Genomic DNA, 27305 nt, shown 5'->3' with positions numbered 1-27305 from the left:
TGGAGACTGGAAACCGTATTCAGGCAGGGTCTTGTTCACCCTGAATTTGGAAATGAGGATGGTACCAGGAACAGAGCAGTAACTCAAAAACTGTTGAGTGAATGAATAGCACAGGTGCCTTTCTGTGGAAGCCACCTGCCCTTGGCCCTCTGCCCCCATTTCAGGTGAGTCTCGCTGTCAGCTCCGACTGCCCTGGGGAGAGGCATTCTGGCCACTTTCCTCATCTGTGATAATAAGGGTGAGAATTCCTTCGTCATAGGGTAGCTGCAGGGCTGACGAGACAGCTTCTATGACTGCATCTGGCTCTATTTCCTTCCGTCCTTAACGTGGGCAGTCAGGGAGAAATACATAATGGTACAGTTCCTGCAGATCTCAGAGGGCCTGCCAGTTCATGTTCTCACTTGTTTCTCCACAGCACAGAGGTCAGAGTATTACCAGGATTACTCAGCACCGCTGGAAATTTGAATGTCTTCAATTAATTTTTGGTTTATTCATTTTATTTTTTTAAGCCACTACTTTTTTTTTTTTTTTTTTTGGCTGTGTTGGGTCTTCATTTCTGTGCGAGGGCTTTCTCTAGTTGCGGCGAGCGGGGGCCACTCTTCATCGCGGTGCGCAGACCTCTCACTATCGCTGCCTCTCTTGTTGCGGAGCACAGGCTCCAGACGCGCAGGCTCAGTAGTTGTGGCTCACGGGCCCAGTTGCTCCGTGTCATGTGGGATCTTCCCAGACCAGGGCTCTAACCCGTGTCCCCTGCATCGGCAGGCAGATTCTCAACCACTGCGCCACCAGGGAAGCCCCATTTTATTTAATAAAAAAGAATGTGGGAGGAGTTACTGTTTAATGGACAGTCTCAGTTTGGCGTGATGAGAAGGTTCTGCAGATGGATGGTGGCCGTGGTTGCACAACACCGTGGAGTACTTTACGCCACTGAACTGTGCGCCTAAAAATGGTTAAAATGGTAAATTTTATGCTACGTATATTTTACCACAATTTTTTAAAAATGTTAAGCCCACAGTAAGTTGCAAAGCACACAACCATGATGAGGCTCCATCTGTAGCGACCCCATGATGCAAACTGTGGATCAGAGGGGAGGCCAGGAGGCCGAGGGAGAGGGGGAAAGGGAGGGCTGGAGCTGGGACCCTGGGAAAGGACCAAGGAGGGAAGGGGTGGGGAGCCTCAGGAAGAGGAGAGGCCCAGATTAGACGTGGGCCAGAAGGGGGAGGGGCCGTGAGGAGAGGAAGGCAAATCCCAGGCAGAAGAGAGCTCAGGTCCAACTGGCAGGTTGCAGAGTGCGTCTTCTCAGGAACTGAAGTCTCGGAGTACATGCCCTGTGCACGCCTTCCCTCACAGCCCTCAGGCCAAGGGTCAGCAGACAAGGACTCGACGTTAATTTGGGGCATCTAATCCTTTTGATCTGTCCCTTACATCAAGACACCCTTAAGACACCCAGTCCTGACCCAAGCCCCATCCTACAGGAACGAGTGCTCTTTTCCCTAAGAGGGCTAAGCTCAACCTGAGGCTGTGAGGCCAACCTAAAAATCATTATGACTGCAAATCCTGTGGCTCTACCGGCAAAATAAATACAGGAGTCCAACACTTCTTACCACCACCAAAGTCTGGCCTTTGCCCTCAGTTACTGGGAGGTGATATCTAGGCCCCTGGAATGTCCTGCCTGATAGGAGTGTCTTTGTTAGGCTGGGGCCTTCAGACATCAGTCTAATGATGTGATTTATTATTATTTTTTAATAAATTTATTTTGGCTGCGTCAGGTCTTTGTTGCTGCACGCGGGCTTTCTCTAGTCGCGGTGAGTGTGGGTTACTCTTCATCACGGCTCGCGGTCTTCTCATTGCAGTAGCTTCTCTTGTTGCGGAGCACAGGCTCTAGGCACGCGGGCTCTAGAGCGCAGGCTCAGTAGTTGTGGCACTCGGGCTTAGCTCCTCCGCGGCACATGGGATCTTCCCGCACCAGGGCTCGAACCCATGTCCCCTGCATTGGCAGGCAGGCTCTTAACCACTGCCACCAGAGAAGTCCCTAATGATGTGATTTATGATGAGGGCGTTGGGACACGGGGCATCTGGAGGGGCTGGAGACTAAAGCTATTAGCCAGAACCTCCGGGAGGGGCTGGAGAATAAACGTTAGCCACGTGGGCATGTGATTAAGCCCCAAGAAAAACTCTGGACACCAAAGTCTTAGGCAAGCTTCCCTGCTTGGCCACACTCTGTGGGTTACAGTCAGGAGGTCTGTGACAGGACTCCACTCCACCGGGAAAAGACCATCAGACGCTTCACGCTGGGACCCCTCCCAATCCCAGATGGGTCCTGTTCTTCCGTCCTTGGTTTTTGAATGTGTATCCTTTCTCTATAATAAAACCATAATCTTAGTGCTTTCCTGTGTTCTGTGAGCCTCTCTAGCAAATAACCCACTGATGGTCATGGGGACCCAGAACTTGCAGCTGGTGTCTGAAATGAGGGCAGTCTTTTGGGGACCGTGCCCTCCAACGGTGCAGTTTGCCAACTGTTTGTTCCCCCCCCCCCGCCACCCCGCCACTACGTGCCTCACTATACCCTTCACCACCTGCCCACCCCTTGCCAACCAGACCTCATCCCTGGGCCTCTCCACCTTGCCCCCACCTCATTCCTCACAAAAGTCAGGTGTGCTCCCACCCAGGGCCCTGGAGAGCTCCTTCCCAGACATCTAGCAAGTTAACTCCCTCCCTTCTTTCAGACCTTTTATTCAAATGTCACCTCCTTGGCGAGGCCTCTAGCCCTCACCCCAAACTCCCCCCATGCCACACACCTACCTCTTTCCCTGCTCTACTTTTTTCCTCTTTGAACACTACCACCGTGTCCACCATACGCTTAATTTTATACATCTTCTTTCTTCTCCATCTCCTCACGAGAATATAAGCCCCAAGGAGACAGGGATCTTTGTACTGTGTTCCTTCCTGTGACCCCAGGCACGTGCTGAGGACACAATAAATTCTTGTTGAATGAAGAACCTGCAGCATCTTTTAGAGGTACCTTTTAGAAAACAGGCCACCCCACTCCCACTTTTTCTCCCAGAAAGGTGAAGTCTGCAAAACAGGAAAAGTGACCACGCTTGGCTGGAGACCACTGCTGAGGAGGTAAGGAAGAGTCAGCAGGAGCTGAGACCTCCGGGCCGGGTGGGAGCCGGGATGCTAGTTCGTCCTGACACCACCTTGCTGTTGTGACCTCGACAGGCCCCTTCCTCCCTGGTCCTGATCACTTGGTGGGGGGGGTCCAGTGGGGGAGAGGGGAAGAAGGGGAGAGAATTTCCTGCCGTTGACAGCGGGTAGAGGGAAGAGGAGGCCATACCAGGTAGGGGTGACTTTTATTTGAAACCAGAAAACACCCTATTTTGGGGTTCATCTGTAACAGTTAAAAAAAAAAAAAGAAGAGAGAGAGAGAAACCAGAACTCAAAGGGCCTGTGGAGGGGAAGGGAAGGGTAGTGGGCCCAGGTCAGGCCAGGTAGGGGAAGCGGAGCAGCAGCCCCTCGTGGGGCTCCAGGTTCAGGTGCTCCAGCTCAAGAGGGGCGCCCTCCTTGCGGCCTGGCTGCGTGCTGAGCAGCAGGTCCACACTGGCTGGCAGGCTGGCGCCGGCAGGCAGGCTGGAGGCCCCCAGCCTAGCAGGCTGGCGCACATCCCCGAAGTTGAGCACTACGAGGAAACGCTCGCTCTGGTCCCACTGCCGGATATAGGCGAAGAGGTCGGGCCCTGAGGAGAGCGCGTGGAAATCTCCGTGCAGCAGGGAGCGCTCCTTACCCCGCTGATCACTCAGCCATCGGAACAGGGAGAGGAGGGAGCCAGGGTCTTCGCTCTGGCCCTGCAAACGGTAAAGTGGTAAAGATACAGCAGAAAGGGGTGGAGGGCTCCCCGGGGCGCAAACTCCCACCGGCCACCTGCCCTCACCCCTTGCCGATCAGGCCCTGCCCATCTAAAACCCCTACCTTCACAGTCATGGTGGTGTTTACAGGTCCTGAAGTGTTGGGAAAGCTGGATTCATCCCACAGCATGACCGGGGCCTTCACAGGCTAAGAGGCAGGGAGAACAGGACTTGGAAAGACCTGGGCCGCTCTCCCAACTCCTCCTCCCGCTTCCAGTCCCACAGAAGTATAACGTCCCCCACCTCAGGGCCTCACACACACTGTCCCCTAGCCTAGAGGGCGCTTCTCCCGGACAGCCACAAGCTAGCCCCTCACTGCCCGCCGGTCCCTGCTCAGGTGCCTCCATCGGGTTTCCTGTGGCCATTTGATATAAAACCACCCACGTCCCCACTCTCTAGGCCCCTTACCCTGCTTTCTTGCACATATCAGCACCTGGCATCTTTATCAATATGTGCTTACTATCTAATTTCACCACCTCCAGCTCTTTTGTGCACCGCTGTATTTTTGTTTCCTCCACGCGTAGCATACAGGAATTACTGCATAAAGCTTTGTGGAATAAGTGAATGACAGGTTCTATAAATACCAGCTTAGGTGTCAACCTCCAACCCTGTGGCTAAAGCTAACCGGGTGCCTTCATGGTCTTACCCCACCAAGGCACTCGCTGCATGTACTTCTCTTACTCATCTGGTTCCCCCACGCAACTCTGAGTTCCTGGAGAGCAGAGCCTGACACGGAGTACCCGCTGTCCAGTGAATGAACGAATTACCGAGTGATGGCTACCATACTGAACTCCTACCAGGAGCCAGGTACTGCATTTTAAAATACGCCCTCAGGGCTCCCCTGGTGGCGCAGTGGTTGAGAGTCCGCCTGCCGATTCAAGGGACACGGGTTCGTGCCCCAGTCCGGGAAGATCCCACATGCCGCGGAGCGGCTGGGCCTGTGAGCCATGGCCGCTGAGCCTGCACGTCCGGAGCCTGTGCTCCGCAACGGGAGAGGCCACAACAGTGAGAGGCCCGCGTACCGCAAAAACAAAACAAAACAAAAAAATAAATAAAAAAAAAATACGCCCTCATTCAGTCCTAACTACCCTTATAAAAAAAGTAGTATCACGGCAGAGATGACCAAGAGTCAGAGAAGTGAAATAACCTGTCAAGGCCACACAGCAACTGCCCAGGTGGCTGACTAGCAATCCAACGCAGGCTCCTCCCCAAGTCTCTTGCCCGTCCACCGCCAGCCACAGAACCACCGTGACGGATGAATGCAGCCTCCCCCACTGTGCTGGGCAGGCAGCAAGCGATACCTGTCCAGGAAGGGCAGCTTCCTCTAGGCCAATCTCGTCTCCATAGCTGAAAACTGGGGTCCCTGGCAGGGTGAAGAGCAGCAGCTGGTAGAGTCGGAGGAGCTGAGGTGGCACGAAGGAAGTCAGGAGCCCCGACTGAGACAACTGCAGGAATGGAAGCACCGGTGAGCCCCAAGGCCCGCCTCTGCCTCCACCTTCCAACACTCCTTTCTCCCAAAAGGCCTCCTGCCCCCTCTCCTACCACTGTGGTACTCACACTCCAGCTGCACCAGCGGCTGCCAAAGGCGTCCAAATACTGGGTGACCAGGAAATTTGTATGCTTCCCAGTGAAGCTGGAGGTTGACAGGTAAGAGCTGGTCAACAACAGGTCCTCGGTGGATTCGAGCAGGCTGAGGATCTGCTGAAGGTCGGAGGAGTCTGTGCCTGCGATCAAGAGCCTGCACAGAGCAGAGCAGGAGTCAAGGGTAGTACAGGACAAGAAAGGAAGAAGGTTTTCTGGACTAGGACCTCTGCTTCCTGGGGCTAACACTCCACTGATGGGTTCCCACAAAGGAGCTGAGTTAGGGGAGCCAGGGTCTGGTACCCACCTATCTTCACTGAAGCTCTTAGTGATGTTCTGCCACTCGGCCAAGAGTGAAGACGCATCCTAGAAGGAAAAGAGCAGAGGCAAGAAGCAGGGAACACTACCAGGCCCTGGCGGGTGCTTCTGTTCTCACCCAGGCTCTGCTTCTCACGTAGAAAGGGTACTCACTGTCAGATTCCCCACATCCCGGACCTGGAACCCATCCACACCAGCCTGCAGCCAAAACCTCAGAGCTTCCTATAGGAGGGAGGCAAAAGAACAGAGGAAAGATATCAACACTCTGATGCAAGGGCTCAGCCCACACTAAATCTTGCCTACCATGCACTCCCCCGTGGCCTCTGGAGAGTCACTTGCCTTGAACGGTCTCACTTTCTTGCTTCTATTATAAACCTGTAGGTAGCCTTTAGTTCCCTTCCATTCTAACCTATCATTGATTCTCTTAGTGATATAACGCTTTACTTCTCTACTCCTCCTCATGGTGAATCACAAAGCTTTACTTTTTTTTTTTAAGCTTTACCTTTGACCCCTACAGAAAAGACCTATGAGAAAAGTGTGTTCATGTAACTTCATCTAACACTTAGCATGTGTGGAATGCTGGTATACTCATTTTACAGATAAGGAAACAATGTCAGAGACGCAAGGAGGCGTGCCCAAGGCCACAATCAGCAGCAGAGATGGGACTGAAAATGCTAACCAAGATCCCAAGAAGAGTATACTTACTCCTCTCCCAGTTTCCTGGAGCCTGGGGAGGGTGTAAGTAAAACAGCTAGTCAGAGCCAAGACCAAGGATAAAAAAGTGAAATTCAAAGCACAGCCCCAGGGCAGTTTAGCCAAAGATTTGAAAAGAGAAGCCAGCTCTGCAGAACAGGCCCAGGCCTGAAGCCCTGGCATTCATGGGGCACATGACATGGAACCCCACTCCTGCTGCCTCTCTCTTCCTCTTTCTCTCTCTGATCCATGTGCTCTCTCCTCTAGTCTCCATCTTCATCTGAGGCTACAACACCTCATGCCACACCATCTGAAAACATTCCCTTCTCAGTAACGTTTAAAGGGTCTTCCTTCAAGTAGCAAGGAATGAACCGAATGACCCCAAGAGTCAACTGAAATCAGTCAACTGGGACAACAGAATTCTACCTCAGAATCACGGCTGCCAGCAAAGTGTCAGAGTCTGCCTCCATTTTTGTTCTACCCTTTCTGAACTGGTCAGTGTCCTGGAACCCAGGCATTAGGAGCTGGGATGACATTCAAAGCCCCACTCCCAGCCTGCAGGGTACAGAGTTTGAGCCTAGGCCATCAGAGTAGGCAGATTAGAGAGATAAGACTAGTTGGAACATCAAATCCCAGGGCACATTAAAGACCTGTGAACCTTAGCTTCCTCACTTACAGATTAGGGACACTGACAGGGACCTTGTTTGGTTATACAGGGGATTAAAGAAGGTATATAAAGTACTCAGCATACTCCCAGACACATAGGAAGACCCCAATGCTTACAATTTCAGACTGGGCTCCAAAACACATCAAATAAGAAAAGGGAAACCAGACAGGACAGAATTCCCATAGAGAAAGGGCTTCCTCTCCCAAAAGGAAGAAAATTCACATCTGAGAAATTCCCTTCCTGGCACTGTCACCCTCAGAGTCAGGGAAACAAGGAAAATGAGTGGTCAGAAAAGGAACAAACAAAAATAGGGGTGCAATGTTTGCCTATCCTTCTGCCTGTGGGAGGAGCACGCCTGCTTGGCTGCAAGGAGCAAGGGGCCCCTTGGCTGGCACCGGGCTACGTTTATAGAGCTCACTATGAAAGGACCGAACAGCCCCAGCATCCCGCTCCCACATGCCATAGGCACCAACACACTCACCTTCACTTTGGTGGCCACAGTGTCAATCTGAGTGGAGTGGAACCACAGGTTCTGGCCCTTGTAGTTGGGAGTGAGGTCTAGGATGACCCGGATGCCTAGAACAATGGAGGGGGAGGCAGTTGATAGAAAGACTCTGGGGGGAGGGGAAAGGAGGAAATCAACAAATATAAGTCGGCAGAGTATTTCCTACTTATTGGTACAAAAGCTTAGATTTGAACCCTGGCAAAACTCATTCCATTGAAACAGAGATATGAGCAAGTGGCAGGGCGGGAGGCGGGGGGAGGGTAGTGTAACAGAGAAGGCTGAGCTTATGAGGCCCTGGGCCCCTCACCCCCAAGGCAAACCCTGTTCAATGTAAGAAAAGATTTTACTTGGATTTTTTTTCAAAAGGATCCACTCTTTTACAAGTTTTAAAACCACTGATTTGGCAAAAACCTACATTTTGCAAATAAGGGCACTGAAGCCCAGAAGTTAAATAACTGCACATCCAAATATAGAGAGTCTCTGAACCACGTGACAAGTCCATTTTAGGCTGAAGCCTAACAAACCTCCCCTGTACCTGCCTTAGGAAAACTCTGAGCCACTCAGCAATAAACCAGACAATAAAGCTATCCGGCCTTTCCTCTGGCCAGAAGGCCAAGCCCTTCCTAGCTGCTTCCTTGCGAGCTCTAGGACACCCACTCTTTTTCTTGGCCGATTGCAGGAGACTGTCAAAATCTTCCTTGGAGCCAAAAGTGGGGGCGATCTGTTCCAAGTTGGTCCCTGTGAGGTCATCCTTCTGGTTCTGGTGAATTGGGCCCAACACAAAACCTTTTATCTTCAGGGTGTTCAAGTAATCAAGCCGCCCCTTCAGGCCTGAAATGGAGAAGCAGAGTTTAAAGTGACGCCTCCCTGAGGCCCCTGATCGCCCCTATTCTCCCCGAGACGAAGTGGGGGGGGGCGGTTTGGCTGGATCACGAGAGAAGCTGTTGTAAGGAGACTAGCACATTGCTTCAGAAACCTGCAGCGATAGGCTACTGGCGCCGGGAGGGGGAAGGGAGGATGCTGAGTCAGCCACCCTCAGGAAAGAGGGAGTGGGGGGCGGTTTCCTTCGAAGAAAGGAGGGGCTACGTCCCAGGGGGCGGCCACCAGTACCAGGAAGGGTGGAGAACCACCTGGGTCAATCTGGGCACAGGCGTCGAAGCCGGTGACCAGTTAAACCAGGGGAACGCGGGGTGGGGGTGGGGGTGGGGGTGGGGGAGCCCCGGACTCACCCACTAGGTCACCTGCGTCGCGGCCCTGGAAGGCCTGAAGGTCGCCAATGCGGTAGAGGGCGCCCTTGTGCCACCAGCTCATTGCGGGCAGTTCGCGGCAGCGCGGCGCCCGAACGATGATGACCACGGCGCCCGCCAGCATGCCCAGCCAGCCGAGCCAGAAGAGCAGCAGCAGCGCCCAGCGGGTGCGTACCCAGCCGGGCCTGCCTGCCACCTTCAGCAGCTCCTCTTTAGACAGGCCTGTGAACTTGGCCGCGGTCGCCGCGTCCGCCTCGTCGTCGGCCACCTTGATCTTCACCAGACCATTCTTCTCGGTGCCGCCCGCCACGGCCACGGCCACAGCCGCCCCCGACGCCGCGTTCATCGGCTGCTTCTCGGGTTCCAGCTCGTTCAGCTCCACTTCCTTCATGTCAACCTCGGCGTCCTGGCTCATGGTGCCTGCGAAACCGGCAACACGACGCAGCCTGCGGTCAGCTGGTGGCTGGATAGCTGCCCGGACCTCCCGGCCCCAGAACAGTCTCCCAGGTTTCCGTGACTCCGCTCAGCTTCCGCGACCGCGTCTGCGGCCGGGCGGGCGCGGTCTCTGGGACTGGGCACGGGAGCCCCGCCCCGGCCCGCCCCTTAAAGTGGAACATCCTGGATTGCTCTTCCAGGGACTGAAAGGGTGGGCGGCGGCCGAGGGAGTAATATTGGGAACTCGCTTCCGACGGCCTTGTGGTCCAATTCCTAACCTCGAACAGTCTAGCCCTAAGGTTCGGACACAAAGAAGGCTGAGCACGGAGCCACCTTTAGGTGGGCGGGGTCTGTGCTTTGTCCTGCCTCAGGTCCCCGCTGGTCCCTCGCGCTGCCGGAAAGTGGGCTAAAGGGGATATCCAGCACTGCGGGGGGGTCCCGAGGCCCTTCTTTGCCCACTCCGAAGGTTTGTGACTTCCCTGGACACCACCCCCCATTTGCCCCTGGCCCAGGGCTCAGGCCACCGCCTGGTCTTCCCAACTTCGCATGGCCACTTGTACTCTCAGAGCCAATCAAACTCAACTCAGCCCTTTCCCCCACCAGACCTTGTCTTCTCAGGCCTCTGGGACTTGGCGCTAGACCTCCGATTCCCCGCAGGGCTACTCCCACTCTTTCAAGATATCTTGAATTTAGCTCAATTAATTCATCACGCGGCAACAATTTACTGAGTGCCCACTACAGTACTGTGCTTTATTAACTTTAGTGAATTAACCCTAATCTAGCCTTCCCCATGATATTTTATGATAAATCTGTTTGGACAGGACAGTTGCTGACACTCCCCATCTTACCCTACCCCACCCCCACTTTCTGGCCCCAGGATGTCGGGCAGCTAGGAATCGGACATCCAAAAGAGATGGATGGACAGCCTCGGGGCTGACAACATTCTGGGGCTGGGCCTCAGTTAGAGGCACCCACCTTTTCCTTACACCAGATCAGAAGATTGCCATGGCCAGAATCTTCCCCTCCTTGCAGGGCCTCCCACACATTAGCCCAATCTCCCCACGGTGCCATGGTTCCCTTACCTCCCTTACCCCTTCACTGTGCTAGGCCTTGGAGGCAGCTGGTACTGCAGAGGCCTTGAAAACCACCCAACTTCTCCCCACAGAGGTCCTTGGATTGAGAATGAGACAATTCACAGCAGGGACTGACGGACATCAACACCATGAGGTGCCAACACTCTCAGGAACTTCTTGTTCCTGAGCACTGCCAGCTGGGTTATTTTCAGAGAGGCGCTGAAGGAAATAAGTTCTTTCTCCCTCTCCCACCTGGGCTGGAAGCCAAGATAGCTGTGTATTCGGAAGAAAGCAGAAGCCAAGATCTGAAGAAATAGAAAAGGTACCAAAGGAGAGCCAAGAGAGTGAAAAGGCTCATCCCGTGCCATTCCCCTTCCTTCTTCGTACCGGAGCCCATCCCCATCCCTCACCCCAGGCAAGCGGGTAGAGGTTGGAGTTCAGACCTGTGCTCAATGATGATAAGAAGTCCAGGGTGCCCTGGGCATTCCAGTAAGTGCCAACCAGGGGCTGTGAACAGACTTTATCACCAGCATGAAAGCTCAAAGTTAAGAACTGTGGGGTCAGACACTCTCCTTGAGATAGTCCAACATAACACCCCCATACATACACAGTATCTTACTCACAGCCCCCCATGGCTCCAGAAAGATGAAACAAATCCCTCCTGCATGCGGTAAATAAGCTAACAACTTACCTTCCCAAGTTTATCACCCACAACACCTGCCACAGGGACCACCCTCCAGCAACATCAGCCTTCAAACACCTGTTAGTCCCACAACACACCCAGCTTTGTCAGGCCTCTGCATCTTTGTACATGCCATTCCCTCTGTGTTCTGCCCTTCCTGTTCTGCCACCCTGCCTCATAAGCTCCAATTCCTTCCAGACCTAGCTCAAATGATAGCTTTTCTCAACTCCCCCGAAAGGATTACTTTCCATCCACTGTGCACCTATCTCTTCTACAATTCACGTCTCATTTGTTCATTACATTTCCTTGTCTGAGTGTCGGCACTTCAAGACAAGTGGCAGGGGCCTTGTGCTATTTGTTGATGGACGTGCCTGCTCAGGGGTAGCACATAGTAGGCACTTTGTAAGTGTTTGGTAAACGAGTGGATGAACTATTATCAATCAAACCCAAATTGCTCCCTTCTTAGAAATAATTCAACAGAAGTAGCATGTATTTGAAAAGAAATGTGCACCTTAGTGTTCATAGCAGCATTATTTACAATTGCAAAGATATGGAAGCAACCTAAGTGTCATCAACAGATAAATGGATAAAGAAGATGTGATATATACATATATACACACATATACATATATACACACATAATGGAATACTACTCAGCCATAAGAAAGAAGGAAATTTTGCCATTTGCAGCAACGTGGAAGGAACTTGGAGGGCATTATGCTACGTGAAATAAGTCAGAAAAAGAAAAATACTGTATGATATCACTTATATGTGGAATCTAAAATATACAACAAACTAGTAAATATTATACAACAAAAAAGAAGCAGACTCACAGATAGAGAAAACAAACGTGGTTACCAGTGGTGGGGAGGGGCAATATAGGGGTGAGGGAGCAGGAGATACAAACTACTGGGTATAAGATAGGCTCCAGGATGTACTATACGACATGGGGAATATAGCCAATATTTTGTAATAGCTGAAATGGAAAGTAACCTTTAAAATTGTATTAAAAATTTTTAATTAAAAAAATAAAATGCAGGGCTTCCCTGGTGGCGCAGTGGTTGAGTCCGCCTGCCGATGCAGAGGACGTGGGTTCGTGCCCCGGTCCGGGAAGATCCCACATGCCGCGGAGCGGCTGGGCCCGTGAGCCATGGCCGCTGAGCCAGGGTGTCCGGAGCCTGTGCTCTGCAACGGGAGAGGCCACAACAGTGAGAGGCCCGAGTCCCGCAAAATAAATAAATAAATAAACAGATAGATAATAAAATGCAAAAACAAAAGTAGCATGTGAAGGTAAAGGGATAAAAGTGAAAAGGAATTTAAACAACACTGTATGGTATCAAGATGAAGCTGTTTATGTAGGAAAACAAACCAAAACTTGTAACTGTTCAACCAAATAAAACAAAGAATAAATCTGGGTGAAGGAGAGGACAGAAAAGCAACAGGGCAAGACTGCAGAGAAGAGGACTGAAGGTGACTCGAGATCCTCAGATCCTACAGTGCATGTTGCTAAATATAAAACTTAGTATTTACTGTAGAATTCAAAGTATATAATGTGTTCAAGAAGAATTTAGCCTTCAAGAAAAGGCTAGGACAAAGCAAAGAAAAAAGCAGTTCAAGAGTCCAGAGGCCAATAAGGACAAATAATGAGGCCACAAGCCTTCAGGACTTTACACTCACTCAGAAGATGGGGGTGGGGCCCTTAAGTTCAGAGGACCAAGTGCACAGAGAAAGTTCCTTTCTAATCCCCTGTTGAAAAAATTCATGTCACCTGTTTCCCAACAAGTGAGGATTACTTGATCTTAGCCAAAAGATATGGAAGTTTTTTCCCCTCAGTGCGTAAAAAAAAGAATTCCAAAGACAGAGCAAAGATGGGAGGATAGTTAGAAACTTAGGAGACTGTCCAACAGACACGGCAACGCTGCCAAAGCTGAAGGCATAATTCCAAAACACCCAGATAAAAAGCATTCAGGCTCTGCCTCTAAACTACCCATCAGCCTTGAGTTTAGCCATTTGAAAAATGGATGACGGCTGAAGTTAAGGAACCAAGCATTCGGAAGCCAAAGTGCAGCTGAGATGAAAGCAGAGAAGGAGGCTGACCCCAACCAAAGGGGCCCACTTGGCAGCTGTTATTAGAAGAAGCGATGTTGAAATATTACTTTACTACAAATCCTGCAGAAGGGGCACTGGCTGCTGAAGAGAACTGTCAGAGCTGTCTCAGTGAAGGGTGAGGAACGTGAGGGGGGATAAAAGCCAGAAAGAGTAAAGGAAACGCCAACCAAAGCCTTCTCTTAGAAGAAGAGAAATGAAAACATCTGAAAAGTATCTCATACTCACAATGGACAAATGAACAACACTGCAGCAAGCCATTCTCTCTAATGCAAACAAGTATTAAAAGAGAAACACCAGAGATACAGCAGATCAAGTTATGGAAGAGTTAGAGAAGTACTTTTAACATATTACCCTTGGATAGATGACATCATATATTCAATTGATCAGGACTTCCCTGATCAGTTTCTTAACCACTGGTGGCGCAGTGGTTAAGAATCTGCCTGACAATGCAGGGGACATGGGTTCCAGCCGTGGTCCAGGAAGATTCCACATGCCGTGGAGCAACTAAGCCCGGCACCACAACTACTGAGCCTGCGCTCTAGAGCCCACGAGCCACGACTACTGAAGCCCGTGCTCCTAGAGCCCGTGCTCCGCAACGAGAAGCCACCACAATGAGAAGCCTGTGCACCGCAACAAAGAGTAGCCCCCGCAACTAGAGAAAGCCCACACGCAGCAACAAAGATGCAACGCAGCCAAAAAACAAACAAAAAAACAAACTCAACTTAAAAAAAAATAAATCTCAACTTTAAAAACAAAAGATATTCAACTGATCAGAGACAGAATACTGATCTCATCAAAAGGCTAATTGGTGATAAGAGATTAAATGATTCCTTAAATGATCACCAAAGTACTCCAACGTCAGCTCCTTCTGCAGTTCTAGTCACACAATACTGGTGGGTATTGTCATCTTCCCCATCTCCACTGCTCCTCAAAACTTTCTATCATCACATTCTTTGGAAGAAAGTCACTAAGTGTAGCCACACTCAAGAGGTATGAGGTTAAGCTCTGCCTCCCAGAGCTGGGAGTATCTTCATAAATTATTTGGGATTTTTCTGTATGGAAGATTTGTCTCTTTTCCCTTATTTATTTATTTATCTATTCATTTATTTACATCAGTATAAGTCAACATATGTATGTATTCTTGGATACTTATTTTATACTTTGGGTTAGAATCCAACACTATATTGCTTTGCTGCTCAAATTATTCCAGCTTTGGCCACTGTGAGCTCTTTCAGTCTGGCCACTGTGTCCTTTTAATACATTCCCCCCCCCCTTTTTGTAACACTACTTGCTTTCTGGCACTGCAAGATGCTCCAGGTTCATCTTGTATATTCTCTAGGGCCCCAGCCCTAGAATCAGCCATTTCTCCAAGGAGCCCTGGTCCCTTTTATTGGAGAATGGTATTAGAAATCAAGATATGGGCACTCAGGTGTCTTTTTTTTTTTTTTTTAATAAATTTATTTGTTTATTGGCTGTGTTGGGTCTTCGTTGCTGCACACGGGCTTTCTCTAGTTGCGGTGAGCAGGGGCTACTTTTTGTTGCGGTGCGCGGGCTTCTCATTGGGTGGCTTCTCCTATTGCAGAGCACAGGCTCTAGGCACGCGGGCTTCAGTAGTTGTGAAACGTGGGCTCAGTAGTTGTGGCTCGCGGTCTCCAGAGCGCAGGTTCAGTAGCTGTGTTGCCCGGGCTTAGTTGCTCCGCAGCATGTGGGATGTTCCGGGACCAGGGCTCAAACCGTATCCCCTGCATTGCAGGCAGATTCTTAACCACTGCGCCACCACGGAAGTCCCTCAGGTGTCCTTTGATGAACAAAAGTTATCCATCAAAAATATATCAGTCTCGGTAATCCGCCTGCCAATGCAGGGGACACGGGTTCGAGCCCTGGTCCCAGAAGATCCCACATGCCACGAAGCAGCTAAGCTTGTGCGCCACAACTACTGAGCCTGTACTCTAGAGCCTGCGAGCCACAACTGCTGAGCCCACAAGACACAACTACCAAAGCCCACACACCTAGAGCCTGTGCTCCACAACAAGAGAGGCCACTACAATGAGAAGCCCCTGCACCGCAACGAAGAGTAGCCCCCACTCACCGCAACCAGAGAAAGCCCATGTGTAGCAACGAAGACCCAACACAGCCAAAAATAAATCAATAAAATAAAATAAATTTTAAAAATATATATGTATCAGTCTCGGGACTTCCCTGGTGATCCAGTGGTTAAGACTCCACATTCCCAATGCAAGGGGCCCAGGTTCGATCCCTGCTCAGTGAACTAGATCCTGCGTGCCACAACTAAAGATCCTGCATGCTGCAACTAAAGATCCCGCATGCCACAACTAGAAGATCCCACATGCCACAACTAAAGATCCCACATGCCGCAACTAAAGATCCCACATGCCGCAACTAAAAGATCCCACATGCCACAACTAAGACCCGGAGCAGCCAAATAAATAAATAAATAAAATATTAAAAAAGCAAATAAATAAAGGGCCTGTATTATTTAATACATATATGTATATATTAAATATATATATCAGTTATATATTTATATATTATTAAATATATACATGTATATCAGTCTTGGGAATTCCCTGGCAGTCCAGTGGTTAGGACTCTGCACTTTCACTGCTGACGGCGTGAGTGCGATCCCTAGTCAAGGAACTAAGACCCCACAAGATATGCAGCGCAGCCAAAAAAAATTTTTTTCTTTAAATAAATAAATATATATATATATATCAGTCTTTTCTTGTATACTCTGGTTTTGGGGGTGTTTAGTGTCCTTTTTTTTTTTCAACATCTTTATTGGAGTAAATTGCTTTACATTGTTGTGTTAGTTTCTGCTGTATAACCAAGTGAATCAGCTATAAGTATACTTATATCCCCATATCCCCATATCCCCTCCCTCTTGCATCTCCCTCCCACCCTCCCTACCCCACCCCTCTAGGTGGTCACAAAGCACCGAGCTGATCTCCCTGTGCTATGCGGCTGCTTCCCACTAGCTATATTACATTTGGTAGTGTATATATATCAATGCCACACTCTCACTTCATCCCAGCTTGCCCCCTCCCCTTGTTCTTAAGTCCATTCTCTACATCTGCGTCTTTATTCCTGTCTTCCCCCTAGGTTCTTCAGAATCTTTTTTTTTTTTTTTAGATTCCATATATATGTGTTAGCATATGGTATTTGTTTTTCTCTTTCTGACTTACTTCACTCTGTATGACAGACTCTAGGTCCAGCCACCTCACTACAAATAACTCAATTTCGTTTCTTTTTATGGCTGAGTAATATTCTAATATATTGTATATATGTGCCACATCTTCTTTATCCATTCATCTGTCGATGGACTTTAATGTCCTATTTTTTAAATCTTTCCTTACTTCAAGGCCTGAAAGATACTCATCTATATTTTCTACACAAAAAAAGGAAGGTTTTATTTTTGACATTGCAATCCTTAATCAATCTTTAGTTTATGTTTACTTATGGCATAAGGTAGAGAGCCTATCTCATTTTTTTCCCACATGGGTAACTGTAACACAATTAAAATACATATATATATTCGGTCTTTGTCCCTAGTTCCTGACAGAGAGCTCCTAAATCCCTCAGAATCTCGTGGGTGATAGGAATGTCTTTTGTTTTAATGAGGCCACTCTTGGTGGACTTCTAGAAAGCTTGAAGATGGGGGCTGATTATCAGAAAGTCATGATTGGAAGGTTGGAACTTTCAGTCCCACCCCCCAACCTCTGGGAAGGGGAAAGGGGCTAGAGACTGGGTTAATCACCAATGGCAATGATTTAATCACTCATACCTACATAATGAAACCTCCATTAAAAACCCCTAAATGATAGGGTTCACAGTTTCCGAGTTGCTGAACACATCAGGGTGCGGGTGAGGTGGCACAAACACCTCCCACTCCTTGCCCTATGCATTCTTCCATTTGGCTGTTCCTGAGTTGTATCCTTTATAATAAACTGGTAATAGTAAAACGCTGTACATGTCCTCAGTCCCTCAAGAACCCCATTTATTCTCAAATCTACTAAAGGACCCCCAAATCTTTGTTCATCTTTAGTTAGTTCTATATTTCTACTTATTCAAAATTAATCTTATCTTGCCATTCCCACAATCCCCTATAGCCTCTCCTCCTCAATCCCCCTGCTCAATATCACAGTTCAGTGAGTGACACTGGCATTCTTCCAGTTTTCTAGGCCAGAAGCACTTGGGCAATTTTCTTAGCTCTTACATCTCCCTATCTTCCTTGTCCAGCTAGATGCTGGTATAAACTCTGTAGCCTGGTTAATATAATTACAGTATCTCCACTTAAAGAAAAACAGAAACTTCTCCTGCCTGCTATCACACAGTTCTCTAAACAAGTTGGAAATGGTTCCAAGTCTTCATCCAGACTTAAAATGTGCCAGTTCTTTTTTTTTTTTTTTTTTTTTGCGGTACGCGGGCCTTTCATTGTTGTGGCCTCTCCCGTTGCGGAGCACAGGCTCCGGACGCGCAGGCTCAGCGGCCATGGCTCACGGGCCCAGCAGCTCCGCGGCATGTGGGATCTTCCCGGACTGGGGCACGAACCCGTGTCCCCTGCATCAGCAGGCGGACTCTCAACCACTGCGCCACCAGGGAAGCCCCAAAATGTGCCAGTTCTTGATCCTGCATTCAGTATTTCAAATCCTGTCTTATAAATGTATTTATACAAATAAATATATTTGTATTTAATATAAGACAATGTATTAATATATTTGCATAAGCAAACGTATTAATAAACGAAGCTCTCAAGCACTTTTGATTTTCACAGGCATTCAAAATGGCTAAATGTTACCAGAGCTTTCCAAAAATACAATCCTAAAGACACATAATGAGACGTTGGGATCTTAGATTTCAATATGCACTTCCTGAACATAAACTCTTCCTTCATTCCCTCAAGGCAAGTGACTCGGTATTTGAATAGCTCCACCCACATCTGCCCCTGCTCCTATCTGTGCTCCCTTTTGGGTCAATTATAGGAAAAATTCTCTTAGGGCTCCATGCAGGGAAATAGATGCTTGACTACATTTTTCAAAAAAAATTTTATATTCAGTAAGGTGAAAAGGGGGTATATAGTGTTGAGAAGTAGACATTTAGGGACAAGTATGGAATATAATAGAAACCTGAATTTGAAATAACCACTCACTCTGGACCTAAAGTGGTTAATTTCAACAACTCTCTGTAAAATAATTTGGACTACAGATAAACTAAAGACAAATTAAAAAAAAAAAAGTAAAATACATCACTAAGAAGGGAAACCCTTTTCTATTTCAAAATAGAAACTGTTACACTAATGAAATGCTAACTAGAATGTAACCAATCTGAGAAAGGAAATAAACTTTTTCCTTACAGTCAGTGATTACCACAGCCTGATTTTCACAGCTTCTTTTGAACCATTATAAGTCCCCAATAACACATGTTCCCAGAGGTGCTGCAATACCAGGCTGTAATACTGCGATATAAGAAAATATGTATTTGGGACTTCCCGGGTGGTCCAGTGGTTATGACTCCGCACTTCCCCTGCAGGGAGCACGGGTTCAATCCCCTAGTCAGGGAACTAAGAACCCACATGCGGTGCAGCCAACAGAAGGAAGGAAGGAATTTGGTCTTCATTCCTCTTTCCTGGAACAAGAGCTTCTAAAACCTTTGGAATCTCTAGAGTAAAGAGTGTCATTTTGTATGTTAACAAGGTGACCTGGGTGGGGGTGGGTGCGTTCCAGGATGAAGACTTGTTGCCAGAAGAACCTGAGTAATTAGGAGTTTGGAACTTTCAGCGCCACCCCTCGGCCTCCAGAGGGGAGAGGACCTGAAGGCTGAGTAATCACCAACGGCCAGTGATCATGCCTATACAATGGAAACTCCACACAAATCCTAATCAACAGGGCTTGGAGAGCTTCCAGGCTGATGAACACATCCATTTGCCAAGCAGATGTCACACCTCAAGTCCACAGGGTCATAAGACTCTGCGCTTGGAACCTCACCCTATGTACCTCTTCATCTGGCTGTTCATTTGTATCCTTTATAATATCCTTTATAATGAACTGATAATAGTATGTAAAGTATTTCCCTGAGTTCTATGAGCTGTTATAGCAAATTCAAACCTGAGGAGGGGGTTGTGGGAACCCCTAATCTTTAGCCAACTCAGAAGTGTGGGTAACTTGCAGATCCACTACTTGACATTGTTGTGTGAAGTGGGGAACAGTCTGTGAGACTGAGCCCTTACTTAACCTGTGGGGTCTGTGCAACCCCAGGTAGTTTTAGAACTGAATGAAATTGTAGGACATCCAGTTGGTGTCCCCACAGCATTGGAGAATTGCTTGGTGGAAAAACCCACACATTAAGTGTCAGAAGTACTCTGTGCAGAAAACATCATGGTAGTTAGCAGTAAACAGGCCATTAAAGCAGATTCTTCTCACAGACCCTCGCACTCAAATCTGGAAATGTTATTTAAGGAAGCTTTTTTCTTAGTCATTTCACTCAACAGAAAAGGTACAAAATATCTACGGAAATGTAGACATTTAGAGAGATATTTTTAAATAGCAGAAATCTAGATTCTGGTTATCACACTTCCATGAAAAGAGTAAATGATCTCAAACAAAAATTTGTACTATTGCGCTTCCCTGGTGGCGCAGTGGTTGAGAGTCCGCCTGCCGATGCAAGGGACGCGGGTTCGTGCCCCGGCCCGGGAAGATCCCACATGCCGCGGAGCTGCTGGGCCTGTGAGCCATGGCCGCTGAGCCTGCGCTTCCGGAGCCTGTGCTCCGCAGCGGGAGAGGCCACAACGGTGAGAGGCCCGCGTACCGCAAAAAAAAAAAAAAAAAAAAAAGAAAAAAATTTGTACTATTAAAGGTGCTGACCAGAGAGAAAATTAAAACTCAAAAGTCTAAGAAAAATGGATCTTATAGCAAGTTTGGAAAGGGAAATCCTTTTTCATCCTCAAATTAGAAAGCAGCATTAGAATTGAGTTACCATACAGCAAGTTCCTTTTTTTTTTTTTTTTTTTTTTTTAACACTAAAGAGGCTTTTAATTATGTAGCGTTATCTCTAAGTACAAAGACTTTCCCAATCACGTCACTTAGAGATCATTTTCTCCACTGCTCTGTTTGGCCGCCAGTCTCTTGTCTCTCTCCTCAGCAATGGTAAGGCGGACACCCTTTCCACGAGGAAGAGAGAGATCTATGGTTTGTTGCCTTTGCCAATAACGAAAATGTTGGAGAGCCGGGTGGCAAAGCTATTGCCGTTGGCATCTTTCACATCAACTACATCAAAAGCACCAGGATGTCTCTCCCGGTTAGTGATCACACCAATTCTTCCCAGGTTAGCACCTCCAGTCACCATGCACAGGTTACCAGTGTCAAATCTGATGAAATCAGTAATCTTGCCAGTCTCCAAATCAATCTGAATGGTGTCATTCACCTTGATGAGGGGATCAGGGTAGCGGATGGTGCGAGCATCATGGGTCACCAGATGAGGGATTCCTTTTGTCCCCATAAAGACCTTTCTCACTTTGCATAACTTATACTTGGTCTCCTCAGGTGTAATACGATGAACAGCAAAGCGACCCTTGGTGTCATAGATCAGACGAAAATTCTCTCCAGTCTTGTCAATGCTGATGATATCCATAAAACCAACAGGGTAGGTTATATCAGTGCGGACCTTGCCATCAATCTTGATGAAACGCTGCATGCAGATCTTCTTTACTTCATCTCCTGTTAGGGCATATTTAAGTCTGTTCCTTAGGAAAATAATTAGGGGGAGACATTCCCTCAGCTTGTGGGGACTGGTAGATGGACGAGGAGCAAACATACCAGTCAGTTTATCCAGCATCCAATGCTTTGGAGCTGCTACGCGCTTCAGGTGCTTTTTGGGACCATGAGCCATGGCTGCGCTAGGCACGGAAAGAGTGAGCAAGTTTCTTTAAAATAGTAATATCAATAATTTACAAAACACTTGTATAGGTAACTAAAATTTGATTTGGGGAATAAAACTGATACCTAAATGTTTTTCTTACTTATAGAAAATAAAATTCTGTATAGAAAAATCAAACTGAATCTAGACAAATTATTAGAATAAGAGTTCAATAAAATACTAGACATAAAATAATATACAAAAACAATTCTGTTCTGTACACCAGTAGCAAACAACTAGAAAATGTCTTTTTTTTTTAAGTTGCCATATACACTAGCAATGAAAACTAAGAGCTAAGATAAAATCTAACAGTAAATAGATAACTTCTTTATGAAGGAAAAGATAATATCCTACAGAAACTCATTCACACAAAAAACACTGAGTACCTAGTATGTGCCAGGCACTTTTCTATGAGTTGGGGTGGTAGCGAGGAAAGAGACCCTGCTTTCATGAAGCTTAATTCCACTGAGTGAAAGAAAGACAATTTAAAAATACTCAACCATACATAGTATGTCAAATGATTACAAGTGCCTTGAAAAGATAGAGGAGGGTGAGAAGGAGACTACTTTATTCAAGGAAATCATCTCTGATGAGGTGACATTTGAGCAAAGACCCAAGGAGGTAAACGAACAAGGGAGCTTTCTAAAAGAAAGTTTTCTAGGTGAGGGAATAGCAAGTGTAAAGACCAAAAGGAGAAATGTCACATATTCATGAATAGAAAGATTTGATGTCATAAAGAAATTAATGCTCCCTGATGGAATAAATTAAGTCAAGATAAGAAAAATTTAACATAAAGTTTTCCTCTGCAGTTTGAGCCACTACCCTGCCCTTTCAGTGTGCATTGTGCATCTGCATTATGCGTTAACTAGATCCCCTTAGAACACACAGCAATGCCTCCTTGCAAAAAGAAACAACAAACAAACAAACAAAGCAATTTCCTCCTGGCAGCAGGAAGGTAACTCCTCAGAAGATAACATTCCTTTCTCAATCCTGTAAGGGGTCACAATAACTCACAACTCTGCCTTGTTGGACTATGTTACTTTGATGTATGACCCTTTGTCTCAAAAACTTATAAAACTGTGCTTTGATCTCTAACAGAGGAATAGTCCTCAGAGCTTTCTGAAAGACTGTCTCCTGGGTTATAATCCTCAGGTTGGCTTAAATAAAATTTTCCAGTTCTTTCTTAGATTGACTCTTGGTTAATTTTTTCATTGACATCCCCGAACAATCTGTCTATCCACTGCAATTCCAATACAAATCTGAATATCTGTTCTTGGGAACTTTATGATTCTATAACACGTGTAAGAGAAAAGGGCCAAAAACAGTAAAGATATTTTTTTTAAAAAGTAATATTTTTGAAGACAAATCCTACCATATACCAAGCATGTTATATTCTTAAGTAACAATAATAGCATGCTAAAGTAATAATAATAGCATGCTATAGCCACAGGGATGGACAAACGGACCAATAGAACAAAATATGAAATCTAAAAGAAACTCATGCATATTTGAAACCTTAATATATGCAGCGATAATATTACAACCACTGGAGGAAGGAATAGCTATTCACCAAATGGTGCTGAAAAAAATAAAATTAGGTCACTATTTAAAAGTAAACACAATAATATATTCCAAGTGATTAAAAGACCTAAGTATGAAAAGCAAATATTTAAAATTTTTAGAAAAAAAATTAGAATATCTTTCTGACTTCAAGGTAAGGAAGGAGTTCTTAAACAAGACACAAAAGCACAAAACATTAAGAAAAGAACTGATAAATTCTGCAAGAAAAATCTGTGCATCACGAGACCATAACAAACTGAAAATACAAGCCACAAACGGGAGAAGACATAGTATCTGAAACTAATAAAACAACAGAGTCTTGCATGAAACATATAAATCACTGAAAACCAGTAAGGAAAAGGCCAACAACCTGGTAGAAAAAAAAAAAATTTACAGACTACGAACAGTCATTTCACAAAATTGGATACACAAAAGAATGGCCAGTGAACTCTTGACACATTACATAACCTTAGTAGTAACCAAGAAAATGCAAATTAAAATCACAACAAAATATAATTTTATGTCCATCAGATTGGCAATATTAAAACATCTGACTGAACCAAGTGATGACAAGAACATGAAATTGCATAAGTGACAACATTAACTGGTACAATCTCTCTAGGTGAGCAATTTGCAAAAGCCTGTAGAATTGAAAATACTCATAGCTATTACCCAGAAATGTCATTCCTGGATTCATAACCCAGAGAAACTCTCATCCACTTGCACAAAGCAATATACAAAGGATTTCACTGCAGCACTGGTTAAGTAGTAAAAACTTGGAAATCTTAAAAAGGGTTTATCACTAGGGGACAAAATAATTTGTAGAAAACGTCTAACTAGAGTACTATAGCTAAATCTTAAAGAGCTAGGGCACAAAAAGACAGAAAAAATGCATCAAAACTATAATGTTAAAGAAAAAGGGGAAATAGCAGGTTTCACCTTAAAATTTTTTTCCAAAAACTAAATGATACACAGAACACCAGTAGTCTGCATTTTCTTTTTAATAAATTTATTTATTTATTTATTTATTTTTGGCTGTGTTGGGTCTTCGTTGCTGTGCGGCCTTTCTCTAGCTGTGGCAAGAGGGGGCTACTTTTTGTTGCAGTGCGTGGGCTTCACAATGCGTGGGCTTCTCATTGTGGTGCCTTCTCTTGTTGCGAGGCACGGGTCTCTAGGCGTGTGGGTTTCAGCAGTTGTTGCACACAGGCTCGGTAGTTGTGGCTCACGGGCTCTAGAGCGCAGGCTCAGAGTTGCGGTGCACGGGCTTAGTTGCTCTGTGGATTTGGGATCTTCCTGGACCAGGGCTCAAACCCGTGTCCCTTGCACTGGCAGGCAGATTCTTAACCACTGTGCCACCAGGGAAGTCCAACAGTCTGCACTTTAATTGACATCTATCCCAAAAGGGAGAACCACACCATTCATGGAGGAACTGAGACATCAGACTGATTTGTGGAATGGATGGAGCAAGCCTCTGGTTCATCTCCCTGTTCCAAAATTCCACTTAATAAAGTATCCTTAGGGCTTCCCTGGTGGTGTATTGGTTAAGAATCTGCCTGCCAACACAGGGGACACGGGTTCGAGCCCTGGTTTGGGAAGATCCCACATGCCACAGAGCAACTAAGCCCATGTGCCATAACTACTGAGCCTGCGCTCTAGAGCCCACGAGCCACAACTACTGAAGCCCGGGCGCCTAGAGCCCGTGCTCCACAACAAAAGAAGACACTGCAATGAGGAGCCCACGCACCGCAATGAAGAGTAGCCCTCGCTCACCGCAACTAGAGAAAGCCCGCGCACAGCAACGAACACCCAACCTAGCCAAAAATAAAATAAATATAATAAATTATTTTTTTAATAAAATAAAATAAAGTATCCTCAGGTAGAGGATTTATGAGATGTTAAATGATAAGAACAGATACTAACCTTGATCTTGGGCCCAAAACCAAAGAAACAACCTATAATTAAGATTCCCTAACCAACAAGGACCTACTGTATAGCACAGGGAACTATATTCAATATTTCGTAATAACCTATAAGGGAAAAAATCTGAAAAGAATGTATCTATGCATATGTGTGTGTGTGTGATATGTGTGTGTGTGTGTATATATATATAGGTGTGTGTGTATATATATATAGGTGTGTGTGTGTATATATATAGGTGTGTGTGTGTGTATATATATAGGTGTGTGTGTGTATACATGTAGCTGAATCACTGTGCTGTACACCTGAAACTGACACAACACTGTAAATCAACTACACTTCAATTAAAAAAGAGAAAAGTTCTCATCAGGCTTTGCTTCCCAAACTTTCACGCAAGGCCATAGAAGCAGCCTTAAAGTTGTTCCTTTTAAAATTCCACATATTTGGCTCTTCCAAAAACCAGTCTAATCCTTCCCTGGGAGAGCTTCCCACTGTCACACTCCTCCACGGTTCAGGAAATAAGGAAATTCTGTTCTCAGATTGAATTTTTGCCCTACAGGTGAACATCCTATCCTGCTCCTTGCAGAGCACTGCTCATTTGCTTATTCCTACTCCTCTACTAGTAGAGGCAGTGCCTCTTGCTGCCAGGAGAGGGCAGACCAATTCCCTGGAGCAGCTGCCATCCTCCCAGAAAGATTCCTGTTAGAGGAACCTGTTTAGAGTTCAAAAGTATTTCTTCTAACAACCTCTTCAGGAGCTTATTTCATAGCATAGAGCAGGTAATCAATGAATTCTAGTGACATGCCTTGTTATACATGATGGGGATAAAGTAATAAATTATTCAGATAAGATTTCTGAATGCCAGAAAGGGGTCAGGTAGAGCGACCGGGAGGGAAGGAGTGGTGTTATTGAAACTGAAAAGGGAAACTGGGCCTTGCTGGCTCTGTTGGTAGTGAGACAGGAAGACAAGAGTACAGCCATTTCGGAAAAGAACGAGGAACGGCCTTGGGCAAAACAGGCCTTCAAGCTAAAGAACAAAGGCCCTGGGGGCCTGAGTCCCAGAGACAAAAACCAGGCTCGCATGAATAAAAGATTAACTTCATCTCTGTTACACTAACCTAGCTGCCACAAGACAAGAAGCTCAACTATCTGTGCCTTATCTGTCCCTGTGCTTTCTCGCAGAAAATTCTCATGCATTTCTTTCCCCTCACAGAAGCACTCCTTATTCCTGACAGCCAACCTGGGGCCACCTGCTGCTGATCAAAGAGCTTTGATGATTTCTGGAAATTATCATTCATCATGAGACAAACCCTCCCTTTTGTTATAAAAGCAACTCGCCCCTTCTACTCAGGGAGCTGGCTCTTTTTTTTTTTCCTGCCTTCTCCCTTGTGCACAAGCTATCTCTTTTAATAAAAAGCTTTGCTTGCCTGAGAGTCTTGTAGAAGCGATATTCATTTCTACAGTATTGCTGTCCAAGAGTCTGGAAAGGGCCTGGTAACAGTAGGAACAGACTTTAAGAGCAAAGGAGGAGGATTCTGAGCTGAGATCAGCTTTTTTATTTGGAAAGATCACTCTGGCTATCCTGGGGAGAATGGATTAGAAGCGGGTAGAGTCAGAGCCAGGGAACCTGGTTAGGAATCTCTAGCAGAAATCCAGGGGTGAAGGGCTTGAACTAGGGAACTGAGAAAGAGAAAAGTAGCTGCTAATGTCCAGAAGCTGGCCTGGCCCTCACTGCTGGGCCTTGGTGTTCTCATGTTGACATAACATCAGACAAGGCTACTCTGTGGTCATGGTGGATGAAGAAAAAAACCAGAACAAGATCATTCACATAATCACGTCTGAACACAAACGAACACGTGAACACTGTCCAGATCACAAAAGTCCAAACATCTCTCCATCCTGGCTAATACGAGTGACTGCTGCTACCTCACCAATTACAGATTCAGCCTCATTGTAGTCTCCCCTCTTTCTAGATAAGACTTATTAAGATATCCAATAACAAAATGATCCCACTTCCTGAAAACACCCAGAGTAAAGCCCCACGAGCTTAAACCCTCACCCAAATCACCTAACGCCAGCCCAAATCCTGTAACTTTTTCTAACACTCTCCCCCCCATGGTGTGTGTTCTTCCTCCTGTAACAAGTAATAAATCCAACCTGCTCTGATACAAGTACCTTCCTGACAGTCTTCAGCTGGAGGGCATTTACAGTATGGAGGCAGTGGGGATAATGTCTGTCTTGGACAACTGAGTAAAAGAGGGCACGCTGGAGAAGAAACAGATTTGTGGGGAAAGATGATGAATTCAGTTTTGGACAAGTTGAGCCAGATGTTGATGAACCATCCCAATGAACACGTCTGGCAGTCAGATACAAGGGTCTGCAGTTCAGGAGATCCTGGATTGAGATGAAGTTTGGGAGATGGCGGAATATGTATAGTTAATGAAGTCATGGTTATGGATAAATTGGTCTAGCCAGACTGAGAAAACAAGTGGATCCAGGACAGAACGCTGAGTGCAATGGGTTGAAGAGAGAATGGGAAGTTAGAAAGTCGCTGGAGTGGGGACCCAGCAGTTTCAAAGATTTCTACTTTGTCTTTCCCAGGCCAAAGACTCAATGTGGGGGTTACTCCAGGTCCAAGTATATCAATCCCATTAAGCACTTGGGGACCAGGGATATGATCACTG

General features: G+C 46.5%; 2 protein-coding genes and 1 pseudogene across 2 annotated transcripts in view; all 3 read right to left on the bottom strand.

Annotated features, from left to right (window-relative positions):
• Positions 1–3330: 3330 nt before the first annotated feature.
• SLC3A2 (solute carrier family 3 member 2) overlaps positions 3331–27305 on the bottom strand; it is a 44930-nt gene continuing 20955 nt past the window's right edge. Inside the window, exons 2-10 of the mRNA XM_029209142.1 lie at positions 8899–9336; positions 8327–8500; positions 7646–7740; positions 5958–6026; positions 5794–5852; positions 5463–5643; positions 5207–5350; positions 3970–4053; positions 3331–3845 (exon numbers count right to left, since the gene is read on the bottom strand). Coding sequence (XP_029064975.1) covers positions 3483–3845; positions 3970–4053; positions 5207–5350; positions 5463–5643; positions 5794–5852; positions 5958–6026; positions 7646–7740; positions 8327–8500; positions 8899–9336 — 1607 coding nt within the window. The 3' untranslated portion in view covers positions 3331–3482. The remainder of the gene's footprint in view (positions 3846–3969; positions 4054–5206; positions 5351–5462; positions 5644–5793; positions 5853–5957; positions 6027–7645; positions 7741–8326; positions 8501–8898; positions 9337–27305) is intronic.
• On the bottom strand, positions 20221–21135 carry LOC114887417 (40S ribosomal protein S4, X isoform-like). Its single transcript, XM_029209143.1, has one exon. The coding sequence runs from the start codon at positions 21115–21117 to the stop codon at positions 20413–20415; it is 705 nt and encodes a 234-aa protein (XP_029064976.1). The 5' UTR covers positions 21118–21135; the 3' UTR covers positions 20221–20412.
• Positions 24547–24656, bottom strand: LOC114887857 (annotated as a pseudogene).

This window comes from Monodon monoceros, unplaced genomic scaffold (assembly GCF_005190385.1).
Source record: "Monodon monoceros isolate NGI ecotype Baffin Bay Population unplaced genomic scaffold, NGI_Narwhal_1 Super_Scaffold_7, whole genome shotgun sequence".
Lineage (NCBI taxonomy): Eukaryota > Metazoa > Chordata > Mammalia > Artiodactyla > Monodontidae > Monodon > Monodon monoceros.
This window is presented reverse-complemented; position numbering and strand designations above follow the sequence as displayed.

What these genes read in the sequence shown, in the direction of transcription:
- LOC114887417 (XM_029209143.1), bottom strand. Translation starts at nt 21,117, where the DNA reads ATGGCTCATGGTCCCAAAAAGCACCTGAAGCGCGTAGCAGCTCCAAAG.